The sequence below is a fragment of the Bombus vosnesenskii genome, unplaced genomic scaffold (genome assembly GCF_011952255.1).
Source record: "Bombus vosnesenskii isolate JDL3184/JDL3185 unplaced genomic scaffold, Bvos_JDL3184-5_v1.1 scf7180000014620, whole genome shotgun sequence".
Classification (NCBI taxonomy): domain Eukaryota; kingdom Metazoa; phylum Arthropoda; class Insecta; order Hymenoptera; family Apidae; genus Bombus; species Bombus vosnesenskii.
In genome coordinates, this window is record NW_022883554.1 from 11,149 (window position 1) to 34,934 (window position 23,786).

The 23,786-nt window shown below is 39.9% G+C and overlaps 1 protein-coding gene across 1 annotated transcript; it reads left to right on the forward strand.

The window, feature by feature from the left end:
* The first annotated feature begins 17,627 nt into the window (after nucleotides 1-17,627).
* On the forward strand, nucleotides 17,628-18,101 carry LOC117240331. The gene has a single exon (XM_033506310.1). The coding sequence runs from the start codon at nucleotides 17,628-17,630 to the stop codon at nucleotides 18,099-18,101; it is 474 nt and encodes a 157-aa protein (XP_033362201.1).
* Nucleotides 18,102-23,786: the final 5,685 nt, after the last annotated feature.

The following is a 23,786-nucleotide window of genomic DNA, read 5'->3' on the forward strand; positions in this document are numbered from 1 at the left end:
CTTTGATCTTAAGGGCAACGAGTATGTCGCCGTCCCTTGTACGCCTGACACCCGTGCTTTCACTCAATGCCTCCTTGGCCCTCGTAAGCTCCCCATACTTTTGGATCCAGTCCTCATCCTTCCGGACTATCACCAAGAGAGCCTCAAGTCTGTTATATATCCTCGGCTTCCATTCCCCCTGTCGTCTATTAATCGTTGGTCTAGATTTGTTGCTCCTCTCTTTAAGCCTCCTTTTATCTCTCCTGGTCATGTGGACAGTTAACTCCCCACCAGAATCGCATGTTTCTCTTGTCGCGAGGTCGGTGTCATGTAAAATAACAAAACAAATAAAAAAACAAATTTAAGATAAAAATAAAAAAGAAACTTTATTTTTTTTCTAACACTTGGTTTTACAATTTGCTTCTGAGCTCTAAGCATAACTTTTCAAGGCTAACTTTTCTTGCAACTTTATTTCCGATTGGAATCGGTTATTTTTCTTTTGTCACCCCTCAATATCCCCACTGTCCTCGAGTTTGTTAGGCGCCCGCGACTGTTGCCACACATGCCTTCTTCTCGAACATTCGGCGGAAGCACCGTTGGGATATTGATGGTTCATTAGGCAGTTCGCTTAGGCGATATATATTGTTGCCGAGTGCCGCCACATCATTGCCTTCGGTTTTGAACTGAGCCGGACGTGACATCGGATTCGTTCCTTCTCCTCTCGCTGCATATCTCCGCGTACGAAGTATCACGTCTCTTTGTCCTTTTTATGTCGTCCCCCTTTCTGTCCTCTGTTGGTGACACAATTTTTCTCTTACTACTGTATTCCACTAGTACTCACTTTCCCTACTTCGACTTGGGCCGAAGCGGGAGGGGGTTATGTTGAAGCGTTTACCTCGGCGGCACATCCACCCGCCTCCTGCCTCTACGACCCTTCTTACTCAATATTACGTTTAATTTATCCCAAACACAGCCCATTTTCATATCGGCCGATGCTGCTATTTCCCCAATCTTTGAGTCCTTGTTGGTATACCTCTTAAGCTTATCCGCCGCATGTCTCATTTCATCGATGGCATCTGTCATAAAATTCCTTAACTCGTCCCACTCGTCGAGACTAACTAGCACATAGTTCGCTTTTTCAGGCTCGATTCTTGATGTAATAATATTTTTATTCTTCATTGCCACTCTAGAGAGTGGTTACCTCGGTTGTTTGGCTTTAAACATCATCGGAGTATTATAGCTGCTGCTCTCCGAGGCGGAAGCCTCCCCCTCGGACGCGTTAGCAGTCTCCTCGACCGTCTCATTGGTCGATTTCGCCGCCATACTCGACCAAGATACGAGGGACCTTTCCTCACTTCCGATGGCTTCTTTCACGACAGGAGTTAAGAATTCCCCCTTGTCTGTAATAACAGAGACTATTCTCGACGGCGCCCGTCCACTGCTAGTCTTTAGGCTGCCCGAGCCCTTTTTCTCTACCGCCTCTCGTATGCCGTTGGTAAACTCTAGCAACTTCGCACTCTTCTTGGGGGGGGGGGGAGACCCTTCACCGCTTTATAACTCTTTCTGCTGCTCCCCTGGTTTCCTGCTCCAATTCTGCACCCCGTTGCACCATTACTATGGTCCCCGGTCGTATTACCCGATCGAGAGGGCGCCCCGGATCCCACCCTCCTCTCGTCGTTTGCCAACTCGCTAGATAACCGCCGAGTAGAGCTTGGAACGTCACTCGAGTCAGCCACGGGGCCTGGGGTCACCGAAACCCCCTGCGCCGTTACTTTTTTTCCGATAATATACTTCTCCATATTTATTAAAGGTAAAGAATAGTCCAAGGTCATAGCCAGTCGTCGTATATCTAACCATAACCCAAAACGCAAGACAATCATAGTCCCAATGCAAGCCAACGTCGTCATAATAAATCAAAACCCTAATATGTGGCTATACATAAAGTTGATTTACTACATCATACATATGTCGGGTTAAGATCGGAATTTTGGGCGCGTGACAACTCTTCGCGTGGACTAGCCATCGTTTCACAAAGCCGAGATTATATGTACACGTATATACAAGACTGTTACAAAACTTAACAAATAATAAGTCTAATGAATAATAAGCTTAACGAATAGTAAGATTAATGAATAATATGATTTACGAATAATGAATTTAATGAACACTATTAACAATGTTTTTGTTGGGTTCAAACGAATCCAAGGCCAACGAGTTAACTCTTTACTAAGCGTAAAAAAATAATCTTAGGCGAAAATACGATTGACGAAAATGCTCGACGTGTCACTCTCCAAGGCAATCGCACGAATGCCTGCCTCGTGGAGATTTTTCTCGCTGTACGATTGCCTTTTGTTTTTGTATACTCGTTTGGAAGCATCGAGAAGGTTCCAAACGCTCGTTGCTAGGAAACTTCTGCCTGGAATTTGATACGCACTCGTTGAAAGCATCGAGAAAGTTCCAACCGCCGTTGCTAGGCAGTTTCTGCCTGGAGTTTGTTTATTGATACAATGTATGTTCCATTGTATCGGGACCTCCGAGGCAACCTCACACGTGGCTAGGTCCGCTCTCGAGGCGGCACGCCGCCACAATCACACTTCTCGGAAAACCCATACAACCACTCCAGACCTCCGTTAGGCAAAACGTTTATCTCGTGACCGTGGCTACGTTCGGCGACCAATTGTCACCTCGAACCCAATCTCGCTATCACAAATTTTAAACAATTACAGCTATGATAAAATCTAGACTAAAGTACTAGAGGATGTTCCCAAATTTTCCAAGGAAAGGCTTCGGCTTTCCTTTCATCTCCGACACATATAATCCATTATTTTTTTTACCTTATGGTACTTACCTTATTTTTAGATACTTTACCTTATGGTATGGTAATTATTTTTACCTTATGGACTATAATCAAATTTCAAATGTCTTAAACTATTGATTATCGCAGAGCACTATGTTTTATACAATTTTTTTAAGTATTATATATTATTGTATTGTTTAATGTATTATTTTGTTATTTATTGTTGAAAATGACAATGTGAGTTCGTTCTCGCCATCCATATGCAAATGCGTTACTTATAAGAAATAGTAACTAGAAGATAGTCTTAGTTACAATCGATAGATTTAATCGATAGGCTCAAGATGCCTTTTTGTTTTTATCCCTAGTTTTTGTAAGAGCGTGCAATGAAGGTTTTTTGGCTCAGAACGGTGTGATAGATTTATTCATTCAATAAAATAATTACTATTGTGATCCTACCTCTGAGTATAGAAATAGCAACAGGTTACGGGCCCAGGTGCAATAATTAGTTATTATTTTATTGAAAATGTTATTAATAGTAATAATATTGAGGAGCGCAGAAGATAACCTAAAAACAAAAGAAATGGGTGCGTGATCGATGATTCAGTGTTGAATATCATAAGGGCGCTTTATCGAGTATACAATAATTGCTTGCGTGATAATACAGTTGTCAAAAGAAAAAAAATAAAGAAACAAATGTCGAGCGGGGCGAATTTAAGTATTAAAAAGCTAAACAAAGTAAATTACGACACATGGAAATTACAAATAGAGGCAATACTCATTAAAGATGACTTGTGGAAATATGCAAATGGTTCAATAATTAAACCTGAAGCAGTGGATGAAGCCTCTTTATGGAATAAAAGGGATGGTAAAGTCAGAGCCGATGTTATTCTTACCATAAGTTCGAGTGAGCTACGTCATGTGAAGCAAGAAAAGCTACGCTCCTAAAGCAATTATTATTCACGAAAATGTCCGGTAGTGAAAATATGTACGATCACTTAAATAATTATTTCAGTCACGTGGATAAATTAAAAGAAATGGATATTCCAATCGCTGATAATTTATTGTCAATCCTATTATTATATAGCGTCCCGAACACATACGTAAATATTAGATGTGCAATCGAATCGCGGGACCAATTACCTACTCCAGATGCGCTTAAGATAAAATTATTAGAAGAAGCTGATTCTCGTCATAATTCAAATGCTGTAAAAGATTACCAAGAAGCTCTGCAAGTGGAAGATTCAAATAAACACAAAAGCTATGATAAAAATAGAAATTCTTAAAATAAAAATGGATTTATTAAAGCTAACAAAGTAAAACACATCGAATGTTTTTATTGTCACAAACGTAAACATAAGGCAAATCAGTGTTTGAAGAAGAAAAACGATGATCATAAAGCTCAACTAGTACAAGTTCCTGAAATACCCAAAATTGAACAATGCTTGCGTGCTTCCAATATTCAGGATGAAGATAATCAGCATAAAATAGTATTGTTACTGATATTTCATTGAATATAAACATGGAACCACCGATAGAATAGTGCATTGACAGCGGTGCTACGTCACATATGTGCTGTGACATAAACTGTTTTGAATCCATAGAGCCAGTCAGAAATCAGAAAGTAAAATTAGAGAATGACATATTAACTGAAGTCAAAGGTAAGGGTACTGAAATATTATTTAGTTGTATAAGAAACAAACTTGAGAAATTTAGATTGGAAAACGCTTTATACGTGCCAGAATTAAAAGCAAATTTGATCTCAGTATCAAAAGTTACAGCAAATGGAAAAAGGATTGTATTTACAAATAGAAGGCTACAATATTTGGAAAGAATGATGAAGTCGTTATTACTGCTATTCGTAAAAGGGATTTATATGTCGGAGACGAAAGGAAAACCGAAGCCTTCCCTTTGCAATTTTGGGAAAGTCTCCTAATGCTTTAGCCTAGATTTTATCATAGCTGTAATTAAGCAATTGTTGTCATTCAATCTGATTGTAATTGCTCGATATTTGTGATAGCGAAAGTGGATTCGAGGTGACAACTGGTCGCCGAATGTAGCCACGGTCACGGGATGAACTTTTTGCTTGACGAAGGTACGGATCGGTTGTATAGTTCTTCCTAGAAATCACATAGAATTCTACTTTGGAGATGTCGATATAATGGGACACACGTTGTATTAGGAATCAAACTCCAGACAGAAACTGCCTAGCAACGGCGTTTGGAACCTTCTCGACGCTTCCAGCGAGCATATAACAAACAAATGCAGTCGTACAGCGAGAAAGATTTTCATCAGATCATCATTCGTGTGATCGCCTTGGAAAGTGATACATCGAGCAGTTTACCGAGCGACTCAGCAATCGTATTTTTTGTGTCTAAAATTATTCTACGCATAGTAAAGAGTTATCTCGTTGACCGTGGATTCGTTTGAACCCAAGAACATTGTTAATAGCGTTTATTAAACTCATTATTCGTTAAACTTATTATTCGTAAAACCTATTATTCGTTAATCTCATTATTCGTTAAACTTATTATTCGTAAAACATATTATCCGTTAATCTTATTATTCGTTAAACTTGTTATTCGTTAAACTTATTATTCGTTAATCTAATCATTAGTTAATCTAATCGTTTGTTAATCTTATTATTCATTAAACTCAACATTCATAATATTTTGTAAAATCTTGTATATACGCGTAAATATAATCTCTGTTTTGTAAAACGATGGCTAATTCAAACGAAGAATCGTTACGCGCCTTAAATTCTAATGTTAATCCGACATATATATTGTAGATACAAAATCCGAATATATTGGTATGGTATATGAAAACAGAAATACACTTATGGATTGGCGCTATCCATATGGACACTTAAATGAATCTGATCTTCGGAGATTAATAAATAAAAATATGGTAAATGGTCTACCTAATATAAGATTGAGTAAAATGAATACTTACGATATATGTTTGAAAGGCAAACAGGCAACAACCCCTGTGCCAAAAAGATCTGAATTAAAGATGTAGGAAAAATTAGAACTGATACATTCTGATGTATGTGGCCCTATAAGACAAACATCTTTGGGTGGAGCTGTTAAGGAAATTCGAGGATTTGGAAATACAAATAATTGACTATATTTCACACATAACAGCTATACATCTATATTACACTCTGAAGAACGTCTTGCACGCACGCTTGTCGCCAACCGACTATACAGAATCTTCTAACGGCAGTCTTTTGTCTCAACTAAGACCTGGACGCCCTCTGACCCTTACACACACACTCTCATGTACAGTGTAAATGTATCACTTCCCTAACAGAAGCAAAGTATTTTGCCACCTTTATCGATGACACATCAAGGTTTGTATATGTGTATATCCTTAAGACAAAAGATGAAGTTGAAAGTTCATTTTGGAGATTTAGAGCTTTAGTTGAAAGGCAAACGGGTAACAAGGTAAAAACCCTCTGTAAATTCGACCAATTGCGGGGAGACGTAATCGCGAGGAGAGATGTCAACGGGAGTCGTAAATTCCCGTTACGATTATACCAATCGCTCACTTAGATTACACTGATGAGCATAGATACATAGATAACAACTTGTCGCACGAAGATGCGATAGATATGTACGCTAGAGCAGGTCTCTTATAATGGAAGTTAATGTATTAATAGACGTAGCACTATAATATATTTAGGAGAGGAGATGTATGTTCGACAACACCGAGAACCGACAAAAGGTTTGCGTGAAGTATGCGACTCTCGCGCTATGTGTAGACTGCCGCGTTAGGCGTTAGTTTTAGACTGACTGTCGCTCTTTTTCTAATACGGACGAAAAGTACGGTGTGGGTGGCCCCTGTGCCTAAAGAACGCGGATTCGTTGTTCCCACTTTCGTTAGGAAAAGTGAGGGTAACGAACCACGGTGTTGATTGGTCATGACCTGCACTACTGCTCGAAGGGATGAGTAGGAAGTCTCCTACCGTCGTGGTGGATAGATGACCGTATTCGTGAAGAAAACCCAGCTTGTTTTATTAGAGGGCTATTCGGATTTTCCTAATGGGCGCATACCCGCTTTCTCCGTGTTTTAAGTGCGCCTAATAAACCCAAGGACCTCTCTAAAAACCGACTGTGTTTCGAGAATATTTTTAAGCTTTAGAAATTCTTCAAGACAAACGGATTGAAGACACACGGCGAAACAATACAGGGAAGTGGAAGTTATGGTGGGTCCTTAGGTTTATTGAGGGTCGAAGTGACGTTACGCAGGCCGGTTGTTGTCCGATCGCGCCTCAGAACACCCTCAGAACTGATAATGGTTTGGAATATTTGGGATAGTATTTCACAAATGAATTGGAATATTGTGGTATTTGCAGGAAATTTACAACTGCCCACACACCTCAGCAAAATGGAGTAGCTGAGCGAATGAATAGAACACTCGTGGAGATGGCACGATGCATGTTGATCCAGTCAAAGTTACCTATCCACTTTTTGGCAGAAGCTATTAATACGGCATCATACATTAGGAATAGGTGCCCAACTGGTCATGGTAAAACACTATATGAAATTTGGCACAAAAGGAAATGAAATGTGAATCACCTTAAAATTTTTGGTACCGAAGCCTATGTATTAAATAAATGGCCCGATAAAAGTAAATTTGAAGCAAGATATTTCGATGAATCAAAAGCGTTTCGACTATGGGATCCAAGTAAAAGAAAAATCTTAATAAGTAGAGATGTTTCTTTCTTAAGAAATATTGAGTACCACAATGATAAAATTAAAAATAAACTTGAACAATTTAAATATGAACTGATAAGTCAAGAACTCGACGAAGAAATCACAGAAGAGATTCATGAGGAAGAACATGATGATGGTGAAAGCATAAATCAAAATGAAAATTATGTTCAAGATAGATCTGTGGTCAAGAGGGGAGGGGGAAGGAAGGACACACATAATGCAAACAGGAAATGTCGGTAGACTAAGGAAAATTTATAAGACTGTCCCAATTGATCAAGAAACGGTACAATTAGTCAATGATGATTCGACTGAGTCAATAGATGAATTATTATCTGGACCTCATGCAGAAAAATGGAAAGAAGCCATGAAAGAGGAACATGACGTGTATTATTGCGACGATTTCTAAGCAAGTTTGATATGATCGCTGAAGAAAGAGCAATCGAAATATATTGTGACAACCAGAATGCAGCCAAGTGAATTCAAAATCCAGTGTTCCACGGTCACACGAAACATATAGACATCTGCCATCATTATATTCGTGAAATTTTCCAAAAAGGAATCAGTGGAATTCGCTATATGCCCACAAATGAGATGCCAGCCGATTTACTAACGAAAAGCTTGAGCAAGCCAAGTCATAGTGTTCACCTAAAGACCATTGGTTTGACGAGCATTCGAATTCCGTTGAGAGGGGGTGTTGTAAACGACAACGTGAATTCGTGCTCGCCATCCATATGCAAATGCGTTAGTTATAAGTAATAGTAACAGAAGATAGTCCTAGTTACAATCGATAGATTTAATCGATGGGCTTAAGATGCCTTTTTGTTTTTACCCCTCGTTTTTGTAAGAGCATGCAATAGAGGTCTTTCTTTTTGGCTCAGAAGGTGTGATAGATTTATCCATTCAATAAAATAATAATTATTATGATCCTACCTCTGAGTATAGAAATAACAACATTTATTTTATTGTTCATTATTTTTATCGTTATGCGTGCGTATCAAATAAATTACGTTTCATAGTATTTAGCAACCTTATTCTCTAAACATTTTTTTTTTAATTCGCATTTTCCAAAATGTACCAGATTTAACTGAGTTCGGCTCTATGTTCAATACATTCACTGGCAGTTTACTTCTCCACTTCGAGTCGCCACTCTCATATGTCACTAGTTCATAGTTTTACCAGTACGCCGCCGACAAGGTGGCGGCAACCGGGAACCAAACTCGTGTCACGTAAAATAAGAAAAAGAAATCTCAGATGAAAAGAAAAATAAAATATAAAAAAATAAAAAGAGAATTTATTTTTGAACACGTGGTTTATACTAATTACGATTTGGCTCTGAACTCCAGCCGCGATTTTCCAAGATTGAAGCTCTTACAATTTGCTCATTAAGCACTTCGGCGATATAAATTGTCGTCGAGTGCCGCCACATCTTTATCTCCATCATTAGTCCATCGGGGTTTGTCTGATCGCGCCAACGAAGGTTTTTGAAAAACTTGCGAGGAAGCGTATTTGCTACAAAATATTGGGATCGCTATGAACCGATTTTCTGCATGTAATGGTACAAAAGTTATTTCGTTAATCTTAAATATAACAATTTTACAATATTTGATAGTGTTCAAAAAGCTAATGATTTTAGTGGAGCAATCATGTTGTAGTTTTCGATCGTGAATTGGCTGGGTTTGTTTACAAAGCGTAATTCCTATCCCGTGAATTTAAGGCAACTAAGAGTATTATTACTAGTATTATTTTAGAGTATTATTATTAGTATTATTATTAGCAGTATCCTGAAAAAAGTACGTTTTCAATCGGTCACCATCTATCTTTTTCTTAACATTGTCGATAGAAATAAAGTAATAAGAAGTTTTCACATCGTTGATTCTGTAGGGTTCTAACCATTCAATATCCAACTTATCTCTTTTATGGCCGTTGTGAATTAAAACAAAGTCTCCTTTCCTAAACACGGCCCGAGTTTTAACAATCTTTCTCTCTTAGTCTCGCTTGTATCGTTGCTTATTCTGAATGAGCGTTTTGCGAGCTGTTTCCCAATATTTATTCAACTATTTCTGCCAAAGTGAGTACATACCATAGGTAAGTGTGGGGAATTTGGATATTGCGGAAGGTAAGTTAGCTTTTCGCCCAAAGGTCAATTCAAAGGGAGAGAATCCTGTTCCTTCATGTTTCGCGGTGTTGTACCCTAAACAAATGAAATTAAGTACTTCATCCCATTCTTTGTCATTGTCGTGTAATGCAGTACGAATTAAATCTTTAACTGAGGCATGCATTCTTTCGAGGGATCCGTTACTTTGTGGGTGAAATGAAGTTGTTTTGATGTGTTTGATTTTAAAAGCTTCTTCAAATTTCGTCATTAAATCGCTAACAAAATTTTGTCCCTGGTCTGTTAGGATCGTCTTTGATGCCGAAAATATGTAAATATAGTATTCAGTGAGCGCGTTAATTATGGATTCAGTTCGCTGCGTTTTAAGGGGGACTAATATCAGATATTTCGTAAGTTCATCGTGAATTGAGAGTATGTATTGGTTTCCGCGTTTGGTTTTCATCGCGTTTGGTTTGGTCATCATCGGTCCTATGATGTCCATAGCGATTTTGTCGTTAGGGTTAAGTGGCGTGTCTGAGACTTGTGGAGATTCTTTGGGTCTGATACGTGGTAGTTTCTCCTTTTGACATGTGTCGCATGTTTTCACAAAGTTTTCTACTCTTTCTAAAAGTCCGGAAATTTTGAATTTATCCTTGATCCGTTGATACGTTTTCTGTATCCCTAAATGTCCTACGGTGTCGTTGTCGTTTTCATTTATTGCTTGTATTATTTCGTTCTCGTCTAGTTTTAAGATGGGATTAGGTGCATAAGTAATTTTCTTGTACGTGTCGTTAAAATATATTAGCATGAGTTTAATCTGTTTTCTCTAATTCAGTGAAATCGTTATTTCCTTTGCCGACTTTTGTTGTATCTTTAAGAATTTTATAAAGTCTTCTGATCCAAAGTGTCTCGTCGTATTCTCCTAAATCGTTTCGAGATAATTGGTAAAATGTTGGCAACCGGACAAATATGAATTCGTAAAACCCAAACTAGAATACTTGGGCCATGTAGGTAGTTTCATCCCAAGGAGTTAAACCAAACCCCAAGAAAGTAGACGCTGTTAAAAGCTTTCGATTACCCCGCAATGCCACGGACATGAAATTGTTACGTTTTATTTGGATCGTTTTGGTTGTGTTGCCGTTAATTTTTGAATTCAGGTTAAATTGTAGTATTGTCTGTTGTTTAATGCGATTTGAAATTAAACTCCACGTTTCGGCTAACCTGCTACGCGCAGGAGTACTGGCACGGGAGAGGATTAAGGTTGATGAAAATAAATGTCCGCTTAATCCTATTATATTATTAGACAAATATTCTTCACAAAAGAAATGTTTATTCGTATTCTAATTGGATATTGACAGAATTGTCGTTGAAATTTCGAATACTCGGAGTTACAATCGTTCGCAATACGTTTTCACTCTTATTAATTACAAGATTTTAATTTTGATAGATTTTCGATAGTTTACAAATTGACAAATACAAACACGTCGATTAACAAGACTAACAAGAATTGGAAACTAATAAAACAAAGAACTAAAAGCTAAAGAACTAAAGGACTGGAGAATCTAAAAGCTGAGAGCAAGAACTAAGTGCTAAAGGAACTAAAAGCTGAAAAGCTAAGGAACTAAAGAATTGAAAGGCAAAGGAACTGAGAAATTAGGAGCTAAAGGAATTGAGAATTAATCACTATGAACAAGAAATTACTTGCCAAGAAATGGGGAACTGATCGCCAAGAACCAAGGAATTAATCACCAAGAACTGAGGAACTAATCACACAAAACTGAGGAATTAACTACTCTGAGCTAAGGAATTATTTTCTCTCTCTTCTATGTCGCTACACTTATTTATATTTAGGTCTACCGTGGAGGGGTCGTCATGTGACGGGTTATTCCGTGGGGGTTGTGAGGCTCGAATTTGGTTGCTATACAAATTGTTAAAATTTATTTAAATTTCAAATTGGAACGCTCACTCGCGCTATTGGTAGTTTTAATCTATGTTACGGCGCGTGCGCAGCACGGGACGTGACAATACCACACTCCCATACTTATCTTCATCCCATGCTGATTAAAAACAACTCCCATTATATTCCCCCTATCTCATAACATAATTAAATTAATAATATAAATTAATTTGCCCACATATCTCATTAAAATAGAACCATCTGTAAACTCATACTATAAGATCGCGATACTACTCATTATATTATTCATCCACCTATATAATTAATATAAAACTTCGAGTCATGCCTTATAAAATCATTCTAGTATACTTCCAGTCATACCATATAAACTCATTGTTCCTTTCTATTGCTATATACCTCCTCCCTTGCACTAACCCATCGAATTAGGCTCCTATTAATAATTATAATTATCTATTACCTTTGATTACCCAACGTAACCAATGGACGATATTTGTTTTTAGGAGGGATCATCAAAATAATGTCGATCAGCCCGCTGTCTAAACAACTCAACTCAAAATTTCCTTGCGCCTTGTAGATCACAAATTTATCACTACATACATATATATGTCGGAGAGGTGACAGCTATAGGGTTGCGGGCGTTTGATAAATCTTCATTGGAACTGGCCATCGTCGCGGTATAACAAAGGTACGGTTTGCTAACACAAGTATGGATAGTATAGGCTTGTCAATCAACCGTGGCGGTTGGACACTCGCGATACTAGTGATATTGGTCGTAGGTTCAATAACGAATCCGCGGCCAACGGGAGGATAGATCAACTTGCACAATACACTATCTCAAGCATGTAACGCTCACGAACCGTAAGGCGTTACTCCTCGTTGATGAGATCGCAAAAAGAATGAATCTCCGTCCCGATGATGCCACCGAGGAAAACTATGATGGGGTGTGTCTAAGGACGCGAGGTTATCGGATTCGTCGAGGACAACCTTCGTTCAGAAAGTAAGGGAAATTGGCGTTGTTGCTAATTGGTCAATTTCTATATCGGTGGTTAGAAATGCTAGCCGCCCTCTAGAGAAAGTGGGAGACGTCGTTTGTTGAAAAATAGGTCTCCTCCTACGAGGAGATTCTCGTAGTTGGGACAAAGACTGTTTGTCTGTTTGAAGGGCTTTAGTTGGCTAAATCTTAAGATTTATAACGGGCCTTTGGGCTAGCTGAACATGTACTGCGGAGACGCATCGACATCTGGCAATCATCTTACTCGAAGAATAGGGTCTGCATGTGGCGAGCAACGGGACAGAGACAGTTGGAATGTTTACTGCCGAGTGTTACAACTATTCTCTTTTTAAAGAGAGCTATAGAGTTACTCCATACCTTTGTTAGACAAAGCGTTCATTCCGTGACCGCGGCTACGTTTGGCGACTGACTGTCGTCCCGAGCCCAAGTTTATTATCACAAATCGCAAACAAGTACAATGATAGCAAACCGCTTAATTACAATACTACGGATTCTCCGAAGTTCCAGAGGGAAGGTCTCCGGTGTCCTCTCATCTCCGACATATAAATTAACAATAGACTCACGTGCAATCAGCAAACAATACGTTGAAAAGTTAGGCGGATTACAAAATCGTATCAATAACCAAAAACAACTCGCAAAACACTTGAAAGCGTTAACACATACCCGGAGGCCCACTGAAAAAGACGAAGAAAGGCAATCAGTACAATCTATCCATACATGACGAACTGACAAAATACTTAATACTCGTACCACTAAAAACTCAGCAAACGGAAACAATTTGGAACGCACTCCTCAATCGTTACATTTACATCTTTTCCGCTCCAAAAAAGATATTAACTGACCGCGGACAGAATTTTATATCTAGTTTAATGCAACAGTACGAAGACGCGTTCAAAATCAAACATATCAAAACGACATCCTTGCACCCACAAAGTAACGGATCTTTAGAACGGACACACGCAGTAGTAACAGACATGTTAAAATCGATACAGCGAAATTCGGATGAAGAATGGGACGATCAACTTAACTTTGTACGCCTTGCATATAATACAATGATACACGACTCCACTGGTTACACGCCATTCGGACTCACATTCGGACACCAAGCCAATCTTCCCTTCACAATATCCAAGAGTCCCCAGCGCACATACGCAGACGAAGTCACGTTCCGCAAAAAGGAATGGGACTCTAGACTCCGAAACGCTCGCGAAACATTGATCAAAAGTAAACAGCGATATCAGCGCGATCAAAAACGTAAAATTATAAAACCTCAATCAGTTTTCAAAGAAGGAGACTCCGTTTTAATACATAACGATCATAAAAGGCATAAACTTGATGCGGAATGGTTAGGACCATACACGATTGATAAAGTATGTACTCCATACTATCTGATTCAAGACAAAAAGATACGCGGTAATCGTTTAAAACCTTACTTTCCAGGTCGACGCTCCTCTTTGCCGGAATAGTACCCGCGCAAATAAATATTACGCCATTAGAAGGAAACTCTGTATTCGTAGAAAACATAGGAAAAGGATATTTATACAGAGATACTGCCAATAGTAGGATTAGACACTAGCGACATATACGAACAGATAAGCACAATAGAATCATATAAATTAACAATAGACTCACGTGTAATCAGCAAACAATACGTTGAAGAATTAGGCGGATTACAAAATCGTATCAATAACCTAAAACAACTCGCAAAACACTTGAAAGCGTTAACACATACCCGAAGCACACGAGGTTTACTCAACATCATAGGTTCCGTATCGAAAAGTCTGTTCGGATGATGAGATCTTACGCTCATAAACAAGGATATGGACAAACTATTCGATGATAATAATAAAATCAAGACCATAATAGCTAATCAAACAGCACTTATTAGAAAAATTATAAACTCAGAAAACCTGAACTACTTAGAGAAATCATATAGTTATATATTAAAACTACAACAACAGGCAAATATCGATAGATTTATGCTTAAGATGATCATGAAAGTCGACACCGCGATGCAAACTTTACACTTCCAATTAGATGAAATACTTAACGTCATGATATTAGGCAAACAAGGAATAATTAGTCCACAAATACTCGACCCCGATGAATTCATAGAAAATTACGCCAAGGCAATAGGTAGCCAGATGCACAACACCGCGATTTCTGCCAAAACCGAACATTTTCCATTCATACTCGACATCAGTGATCTTAAAATCTTCAGAATAAATTACAAAATATTTTTCAAAATCATAGTACCTCTAGTCTCTAACACAGAATGGAACATATTACAGATATATCCTATCCGGAGTAAAAGAAATGGAGTATTTTTGACTCCAGTAGTCGAACATCAGATATATTTAACCTCAGGTCTTTCATTTATAAACGCTGATATCGAGCATTTCAACAAACTTTGTAAGAATCGAGCCGGAACCACTATATGCAAACAAACACTACTAATCCATGACAGAAACTCAACAACCAATTGTCGCAGCGAAATAATAAACTTCAAACCACACATTGAACATTGTCAAACAACTGTACTTAAGATTGAAGACATTAGCTTTATACCGCTCAAAACTAGCAACTGTTACATTGCGATACCAGCAAATCCGATAGAAATAGACACAATTTGCCAAACGAAACATACCTTACAAAAACTTGACAAGCCTTCCATCATAAGAGCCAACACTTCTTGCGATATATTCTACAAAGACGAGCACACGCGTAAGGGCGAAACAACAAACGAAGTCAAATACGAAATCAAAACAAAAACCCTAGCGCTCAAAACAAACGATAGTTTCATTCATCTGTTAGATAAACTCGAGCGAGCACCGAAGATAATAGATAATTTACAAGGCTATAAAACAACGATCGATAAAATAGGCGACGAGATAGAAACTCTTAATTTCGAACATAGAATCAAAAATATACAGTATTGGGGACTAACCACGCTCCAGATATTAGGGTACATAGCATTAGGCATACTAGGTATATATGGATTAAACAAAATAGGGATATTCAAATGCATCAGGAAATGTATACCGAACAAATTATGTATCAATCTATTTTGCTGCCGAAATGAAACCGTAATCAACAGCCACGATGCGACAGTCCCACCAGTATCACTCACCCTGGCCTCAACACCCAACATCTATATTCCAACCAACACATACCACTTAGATGAAGAGGAGGAATCAGCTGTAATTTTCAAGCCACGTCAAGTTCGATTCCACAAAAGTCTTCTGAAGAAAACTTCTGAAGAGACCAAGTTCAATCTAAGAAGGGGGAATGTCACAGGTGAAATTCGAGCAAGCCATATGATAAACCAAAATTCCGAGCGCCTTATCACGTGTGACCGTCCGGTCAGCACCCGTTCTCAGCCGCCTGGTTGGCATTCGGTCACTCCAGTCGTTCTCCGAAATACATGATAAGTACAAGCAAAGCCTTCTCCCACTGCAACGAATAAAAGAATATAAATGCTCCCTTCAAAATCATCCAGTCAGTCTAAAAAATTCTTAACTAACCCAAGTATCGAAAGTGTATCATCGCGAACCGAAAATAATATTGTACAAATTGAGTAAAGATAAAAAGAACTCGATCTCCTGTTCGGAAATTGACAAGTGTCTTATTTTTATCTTAATTTTACGCGACACAGGATTGATACCTATGATAATAAAATGAGAATGAATCAAGTGGGTATATCAGTTGGCGAGGAAGACGGGTACTTACTGCTTACTGCTCATAAGAAATTGTAAGAAATTATTAGGAGTTAACGTCTGGGGGCATAATACCAGTAATTAGAGATGAGATACCGGGGGATGTGAGATGGTGCGCCGTTTGTAGACATTGACGGGGGAGAGGGACATGCCACGCGCGGCCGAGTTGCGAGTGGTTAGGCGGATAGCGTAAGTACTTCTTCGTATGTTTCTTCATTGCATACAATGGAGGATTAAAATGGCATGAGAATAGACGCACTGTCACACGTCGATATGGCCGATGCAAGTTAGTAAAAGTTGTCAACAATTATCAATTGGTAATCGGGAAATTATCAATTGGTAATTGGTAATTGACGCCGTATACGATCACACACGACGCGGCACATTTGTTTGTTAGATGTTTGCACTCGTAGGGCCGCGACACTTTACAGTCGCGCGATGCGTAATACTTAATTAAGATATGCACGTGGGAGGCATTTGATGCCATCTTGCCCGTTGAAGCGCTAGAAAGCACGCGCACGCGCATGAGATGTGCTTCGCTGCGTCGCCATGTGGAGTAGAGAACGTATGGTCGGCTAGGTGTAAGCCCCTATTACGAAGGAATAAAGTCGGGTCGACCAGAGTTCTATTCAGATATCTTTTCATTATTTTATCGAACTATGCAAAGTGTGGGAGAAGTGTCTCAGGTTGATTATCGAAAGATGTATGGGAGTGGACCCATTTCATAGGGGACAATATGGGTTCAGGAGAAGAAGGAGTACGGTGAACGCGATTACACAGGTGATTAAATTCGTGGACACCTGCAAGAAGAAAAGGATGGTATGCTTGATGATTGCGTTGGACATCAAGAATGCATTCAACACCCTTAGTTGGATCAGCATTGTTGACGAACTGACCAGGAGGTAGCTGCCTTGCAAGATCATTAGACTGGTAAAAAATTACCTGACGGACAGGAGGATAATCGTCAGCAACCAGTTTGGTACGGTGGAGTACCTGGTTGCGGCTTGAGTTCCGCAAGGATTTGTGCTGGGGCCTTTCCTATATATAGTCTACGATCGGTTATTGGAAAGGCTAGATAACTGGGTAATGTTTAAGGCGGTCGCGTTTGCAGATGACCTGGCAATCGCATATGCCGTGAAGAAAAACGGAGGCGTTAGCGGAATAGTAAGGGAGATCATGAGAACAGTGTGCGATTTGTGTGCAAGAGTGGGTTTGATGCTGGCTAAGGAGAAGACGGAAATAATCCTCATTACGGGCATGACGGCGCCCAAAGTTATCGGCCTGAATGTGGACGGCATGGCTATCAACACGGTAGAGGCCACGAAATATCTTGGCGTCATGATTGACACGAATAGGAAATTTGGCAAGCACATTGTGCGATAAAGCGGGCATCAAATGGGAGCATTACGAGGAATCCTACCGAATATTAAGGGCCCGCCTGGTTTGGCAAGAAGGCTATATTACAGCGTGTGGGAATCCATAATAATATACGGTGCGCCTGTGTGGGCTGATGCGATGAAGTATGAGAAAGACAAGAAGATCATAAAAAGGGCTCAACGAACTGCCCTGTGCATCACATCCACGGCCTACCGCACCGTATCCCACACGGCGCTTTCTGTATTGACCGGGAACTTACCGATCTACATTAAAGTGCGAATGTTGATGGGGATATATGAGAGAAAGAAGATCTATAAGAACTCAGCTGTTGGAGAGGAGGTGATTGAGAGGCATGCGGAAAAGAAAGAAGATTTGGAAGAAGTAAAGAAGAAGGCCTCAACGGAGTGGCAGGCGGAACGGAGCATGTATAATGAGGATAATGTGACCAGGAGATTAATAAGTAATGCGATCATATTCGCCAGGAATAGATGAGACATCGATCACGTGACACGGCATCTTCAACAGCTACCGTAAGAGGATCGGTAAGGAGGTCGACACGAAGTGTTGGGACTGTGGAGACCCGAATGACGACGCCGAGCATGTCTTATTCGCGTGCCCTAAATGGATCAATAGAAGAATCGAGTTCGAAAACTTCCTGGGTGTCAGGATAAGCGTGGACAACTTGGTGGACACTGTAGTTACCAGGGATAAATACTGGAGGAAGTTCAGAGAGTTCTGTAAGGGCATAATGAGATATAGAAGGGATATGGAGAAGGCAATGGAGTCAGCGAATAGGAGGGGCGCCACCAGTACGCGACGATAATATGCGGTGACACGGTTGAGGACAACCCTGATGAATGCTGATCGGCTCTGCTGGGGTTGTCTGTGTCTCACAAATCAGAGGAAAGAGGAGGGGTTTTTAGTGGGTATGACGATGTCATCTGGAGTCCCACATAACCTGGTAACGCGAGTCACTGGGTATGCTTAAATTCATTTTCCTCTCCTCGCGCAAAAAAGGCCCCACCGACTTGGAGGAGGAGTTCATCCTTGGTACCGGTGGGCGTGAAGAATGCTGTGCCACACAAGCACTTTAGGGGGCTTTTTTATAAACGTGGAGGAAGTCCGCACGGACACCAAGTCGCTTCTGGGGAAAAGCGGCTTGGTAGTGCCGGACGCCAACCGACTAAAACCTCCACGATGACCGTCCCGGCTGCGATCGAAAAGGACCCGGGAACCGGTGTGAGCGATACACCGCCCCCCCCCGCCGAATACCACGGCTTAATGGAGTGGTGTGTGGCCATTGTCACACCGCGCCTCGTCGCCGGAGCCGCCGGGCTGCTTTGCGGCCCCGGGGCGCTGAGTTGCCAGCGCCTAAGTTTGCACCCCATAGGGGGGTGCGGCGGACCTAGCGCGCCTCACCGAAGCGCGTCCATGGCCTCTGCCGCGCCTTCGCCGGTCAATCCTCTCAGGGTGAGAGTCCGCACCCTTACCCTCTCCGCAACCTCTTTTCGAAGCATAACTTGCTCACAGAAGGAGGTCACGGCCCATCTCCTTCTCTCGCTTACCAACCTCGCTAACTAATGCCTGGAGGATCGTCGGCAGCGAGAGATCCCATCCGAATTCAGCGATGAGGTCGTGGCGCGGCCGCGCTCACGCCAGGCAGTACTCCAGTGTGTGCTGCGCTGAATCCACGCTCGTGTCGCGTAAAATTAAGATAAAAATAAGACACTTGTCAATTTCCGAACAGGAGATCGAGTTCTTTTTATCTTTACTCAATTTGTACAATATTATTTTCGGTTCGCGATGATACACTTTCGATACTTGGGTTAGTTAAGAATTTTTTAGACTGACTGGATGATTTTGAAGGGAGCATTTATATTCTTTTATTCGTTGCAGTGGGAGAAGGCTTTGCTTGTACTTATCATGTATTTCGGAGAACGACTGGAGTGACCGAATGCCAACCAGGCGGCTGAGAACGGGTGCTGACCGGACGGTCACACGTGATAAGGCGCTCGGAATTTTGGTTTATCATATGGCTTGCTCGAATTTCACCTGTGACATTCCCCCTTCTTAGATTGAACTTGGTCTCTTCAGAAGTTTTCTTCAGAAGACTTTTGTGGAATCGAACTTGACGTGGCTTGAAAATGACAGCTGATTCCTCCTCTTCATCTAAGTGGTATGTGTTGGTTGGAATATAGATGTTGGGTGTTGAGGCCAGGGTGAGTGATACTGGTGGGACTGTCGCATCGTGGCTGTTGATTACGGTTTCATTTCGGCAGCAAAATAGATTGATACATAATTTGTTCGGTATACATTTCCTGATGCATTTGAATATCCCTATTTTGTTTAATCCATATATACCTAGTATGCCTAATGCTATGTACCCTAATATCTGGAGCGTGGTTAGTCCTCAATACTGTATATTTTTGATTCTATATTCGAAATTAAGAGTTTCTATCTCGTCGCCTATTTTATCGATCGTTGTTTTATAGCCTTGTAAATTATCTATTATCTTCGGTGCTCGCTCGAGTTTATCTAACAGATGAATGAAACTATCGTTTGTTTTGAACGCTAGGGTTTTTGTTTTGATTTCGTATTTGACTTCGTTTGTTGTTTCGCCCTTACGCGTGTGCTCGTCTTTGTAGAATATATCGCAAGAAGTGTTGGCTCTTATGATAGAAGGCTTGTCCAGTTTTTGTAAGATATGTTTCGTTTGGCAAATTGTGTCTATTTCTATCGGATTTGCTGGTATCGCAATGTAACAGTTGCTAGTTTTGAGCGGTATAAAGCTAATGTCTTCAATCTTAAGTACAGTTGTTTGACAATGTTCAATGTGTGGTTTGAAGTTTATTATTTCGCTGCGACAATTGGTTCTTGAGTTTCTGTCATGTATTAGTAGTGTTTGTTTGCATATAGTGGTTCCGGCTCGATTCTTACAAAGTTTGTTGAAATGCTCGATATCAGCGTTTATAAATGAAAGACCTGAGGTTAAATATATCTGATGTTCGACTACTGGAGTCAAAAATACTCCATTTCTTTTACTCCGGATAGGATATATCTGTAATATGTTCCATTCTGTGTTAGAGACTAGAGGTACTATGATTTTGAAAAATATTTTGTAATTTATTTTGAAGATTTTAAGATCACTGATGTCGAGTATGAATGGAAAATGTTCGGTTTTGGCAGAAATCGCGGTGTTGTGCATCTGGCTACCTATTGTCTTGGCGTAATTTTCTATGAATTCATTGGGGTCAAGTATTTGTGGACTAATTATTCCTTGTTTGCCTAATATCATGACGTTAAGTATTTCATCTAATTGGAAGTGTAAAGTTTGCATCGCGGTGTCGACTTTCATGATCATCTTAAGCATAAATCTATCGATATTTGCCTGTTGTTGTAGTTTTAATATATAACTATATGATTTCTCTAAGTAGTTCAGGTTTTCTGAGTTTATAATTTTTCTAATAAGTGCTGTTTGATTAGCTATTATGGTCTTGATTTTATTATTATCATCGAATAGTTTGTCCATATCCTTGTTTATGAGCGTAAGATCTCATCATCCGAACAGACTTTTCGATACGGAACCTATGATGTTGAGTAAACCTCGTGTGCTTCGGGTATGTGTTAACGCTTTCAAGTGTTTTGCGAGTTGTTTTAGGTTATTGATACGATTTTGTAATTCGCCTAATTCTTCAACGTATTGTTTGCTGATTACACGTGAGTCTATTGTTAATTTATATGATTCTATTGTGCTTATCTGTTCGTATATGTCGCTAGTGTCTAATCCTACTATTGGCAGTATCTCTGTATAAATATCCTTTTCCTATGTTTTCTACGAATACAGAGTTTCCTTCTAATGGCGTAATATTTATTTGCGCGGGTACTATTCCGGCAAAGAGGAGCGTCGACCTGGAAAGTAAGGTTTTAAACGATTACCGCGTATCTTTTTGTCTTGAATCAGATAGTATGGAGTACATACTTTATCAATCGTGTATGGTCCTAACCATTCCGCATCAAGTTTATGCCTTTTATGATCGTTATGTATTAAAACGGAGTCTCCTTCTTTGAAAACTGATTGAGGTTTTATAATTTTACGTTTTTGATCGCGCTGATATCGCTGTTTACTTTTGATCAATGTTTCGCGAGCGTTTCGGAGTCTAGAGTTCCATTCCTTTTTGCGGAACGTGACTTCGTCTGCGTATGTGCGCTGGGGACTCTTGGATATTGGGAAGGGAAGATTGGCTTGGTGTCCGAATGTGAGTCCGAATGGCGTGTAACCAGTGGAGTCGTGTATCATTGTATTATATGCAAGGCGTACAAAGTTAAGTTGATCGTCCCATTCTTCATCCGAATTTCGCTGTATCGATTTTAACATGTCTGTTACTACTGCGTGTGTCCGTTCTAAAGATCCATTACTTTGTGGGTGCAAGGATGTCGTTTTGATATGTTTGATTTTGAACGCGTCTTCGTACTGTTGCATTAAACTAGATATAAAATTCTGTCCGCGGTCAGTTAATATCTTTTTTGGAGCGGAAAAGATGTAAATGGAACGATTGAGGAGTGCGTTCCAAATTGTTTCCGTTTGCTGAGTTTTTAGTGGTACGAGTATTAAGTATTTTGTCAGTTCGTCATGTATGGATAGATTGTACTGATTGCCTTTCTTCGTCTTTTTCAGTGGGCCTAATAAGTCCATACCAATTTTATCGTTTGGTTCGAGGGGTGTGTCGGTGATACAAGGTTCTTCGCGCGGTCTGATACGTGTAGTTTTAGATGTTTGGTAGGTGTCGCATGATTCTATATGTTGTTGTATGCGTTTCATCAAATCTGGTACTCTGTGCCGTTCACGAATGCGGTCGTATGTCTTTTGTATACCGGGGTGTCCTACTAAATCGTGATTTTCTTTTAATAATTCGTTTATTTCTTCGGCGCTATATGTTTGGATTGGTTGCCATGCAAAATTTAATTCTTTTACTGTGCCGTTCAGGAATAATAAAATTCGTTTGATCGCGTTCTTCTCGGTTTCTGTGAAACTGTCGTCGCCTATACCTATCTTCTCGTTTGTATGAATAATTTCGCTTAATTTAGTTAACCATTCGACTCTGTCGTAATTTCCAAGCTCTGTTTTGGATAATTGATAGAAAGATTTACGGTTCGGAGTCATTTTGAGAATTTTGGGTAACGCATCGGTAGATTTTTCCCAATCGTGAAACTTTTTGTCGAGTTCTATGTTCAAGTTTTCGCGTCGACTGGTCAGAACATGTATTCTAGATAGTGCGTCGGCTGCAGTGTTATCTTTTCCTTTCGTATATTCTATGTCGTATTCGTATTCTTCTAGTTTCAATCGCCATCTCATCAAGCGTGATGAGGGGTCTTTGCAATTCTGTAGTCATTTTAGTGCTTGGTGATCGGTTCGGATGAGGAATTTCCGCCCTAACAGATATTGTCGGAGGCGTTTCATGGCCCATACTATTGCTAAAAGTTCTTTTTCTGCGGTGGAATAATTTCGTTCCGGTGGGTTTAGAGTTCGCGAGATATAACAACATGGATGTCCGTTCTGTGATAAGATCGCACCTATACCTTCGTTACTGGTGTCAGTCGTTAATGTGAACTGTTTCGCAAAGTCTGGGAATTTTAGTACGGGTGATGAACAGAGTTTGTCTTTTAATGTCTGGAATGCTTTCTGGGTTTTATCTGTCCAATGAAATGGTGTCTCCTTTTTTGTAAGTTCGGTCAATGGTTTCGCGATTTTAGAAAAGCTTCTGATGAACTTGCGGTAATAACATGCTAGTCCTAAGAACGATTTGATGTCTGTGGGATTACGTGGCTGTTTGAAATTGCTAACGGCTTCTAATTTTTGGGGATTTGGCTTTACACCTTTGGCGGTTACTATATGTCCAAGATATTCTAATTCTGGTTTGAGAAATTCGCACTTGTCCGGCTGTATTTTGAGTCCGAGTTCGCGTAGGCGTTGCAATACTATCGCGAGGTTGCTATTGTGCTCTTCAATCGACTGTCCGAATATTATAATGTCGTCTAAATATACGAAACAATGTTTATTTATGAGTCCTCTTAGCGCGGTATCCATCATGCGTTGAGATGTTGCAGGTGCATTCTTTAAACCGAATGGCATTCTATTGTAATGGTAGTGTCCTTGTGGTGTGGAGCATGCTGTGTATT

Bases quoted from the DNA above. Each gene is read 5' to 3' on its own strand.
- LOC117240331 (XM_033506310.1), top strand. From the start codon at position 17,628: ATGGGAGCATTACGAGGAATCCTACCGAATATTAAGGGCCCGCCTGGT.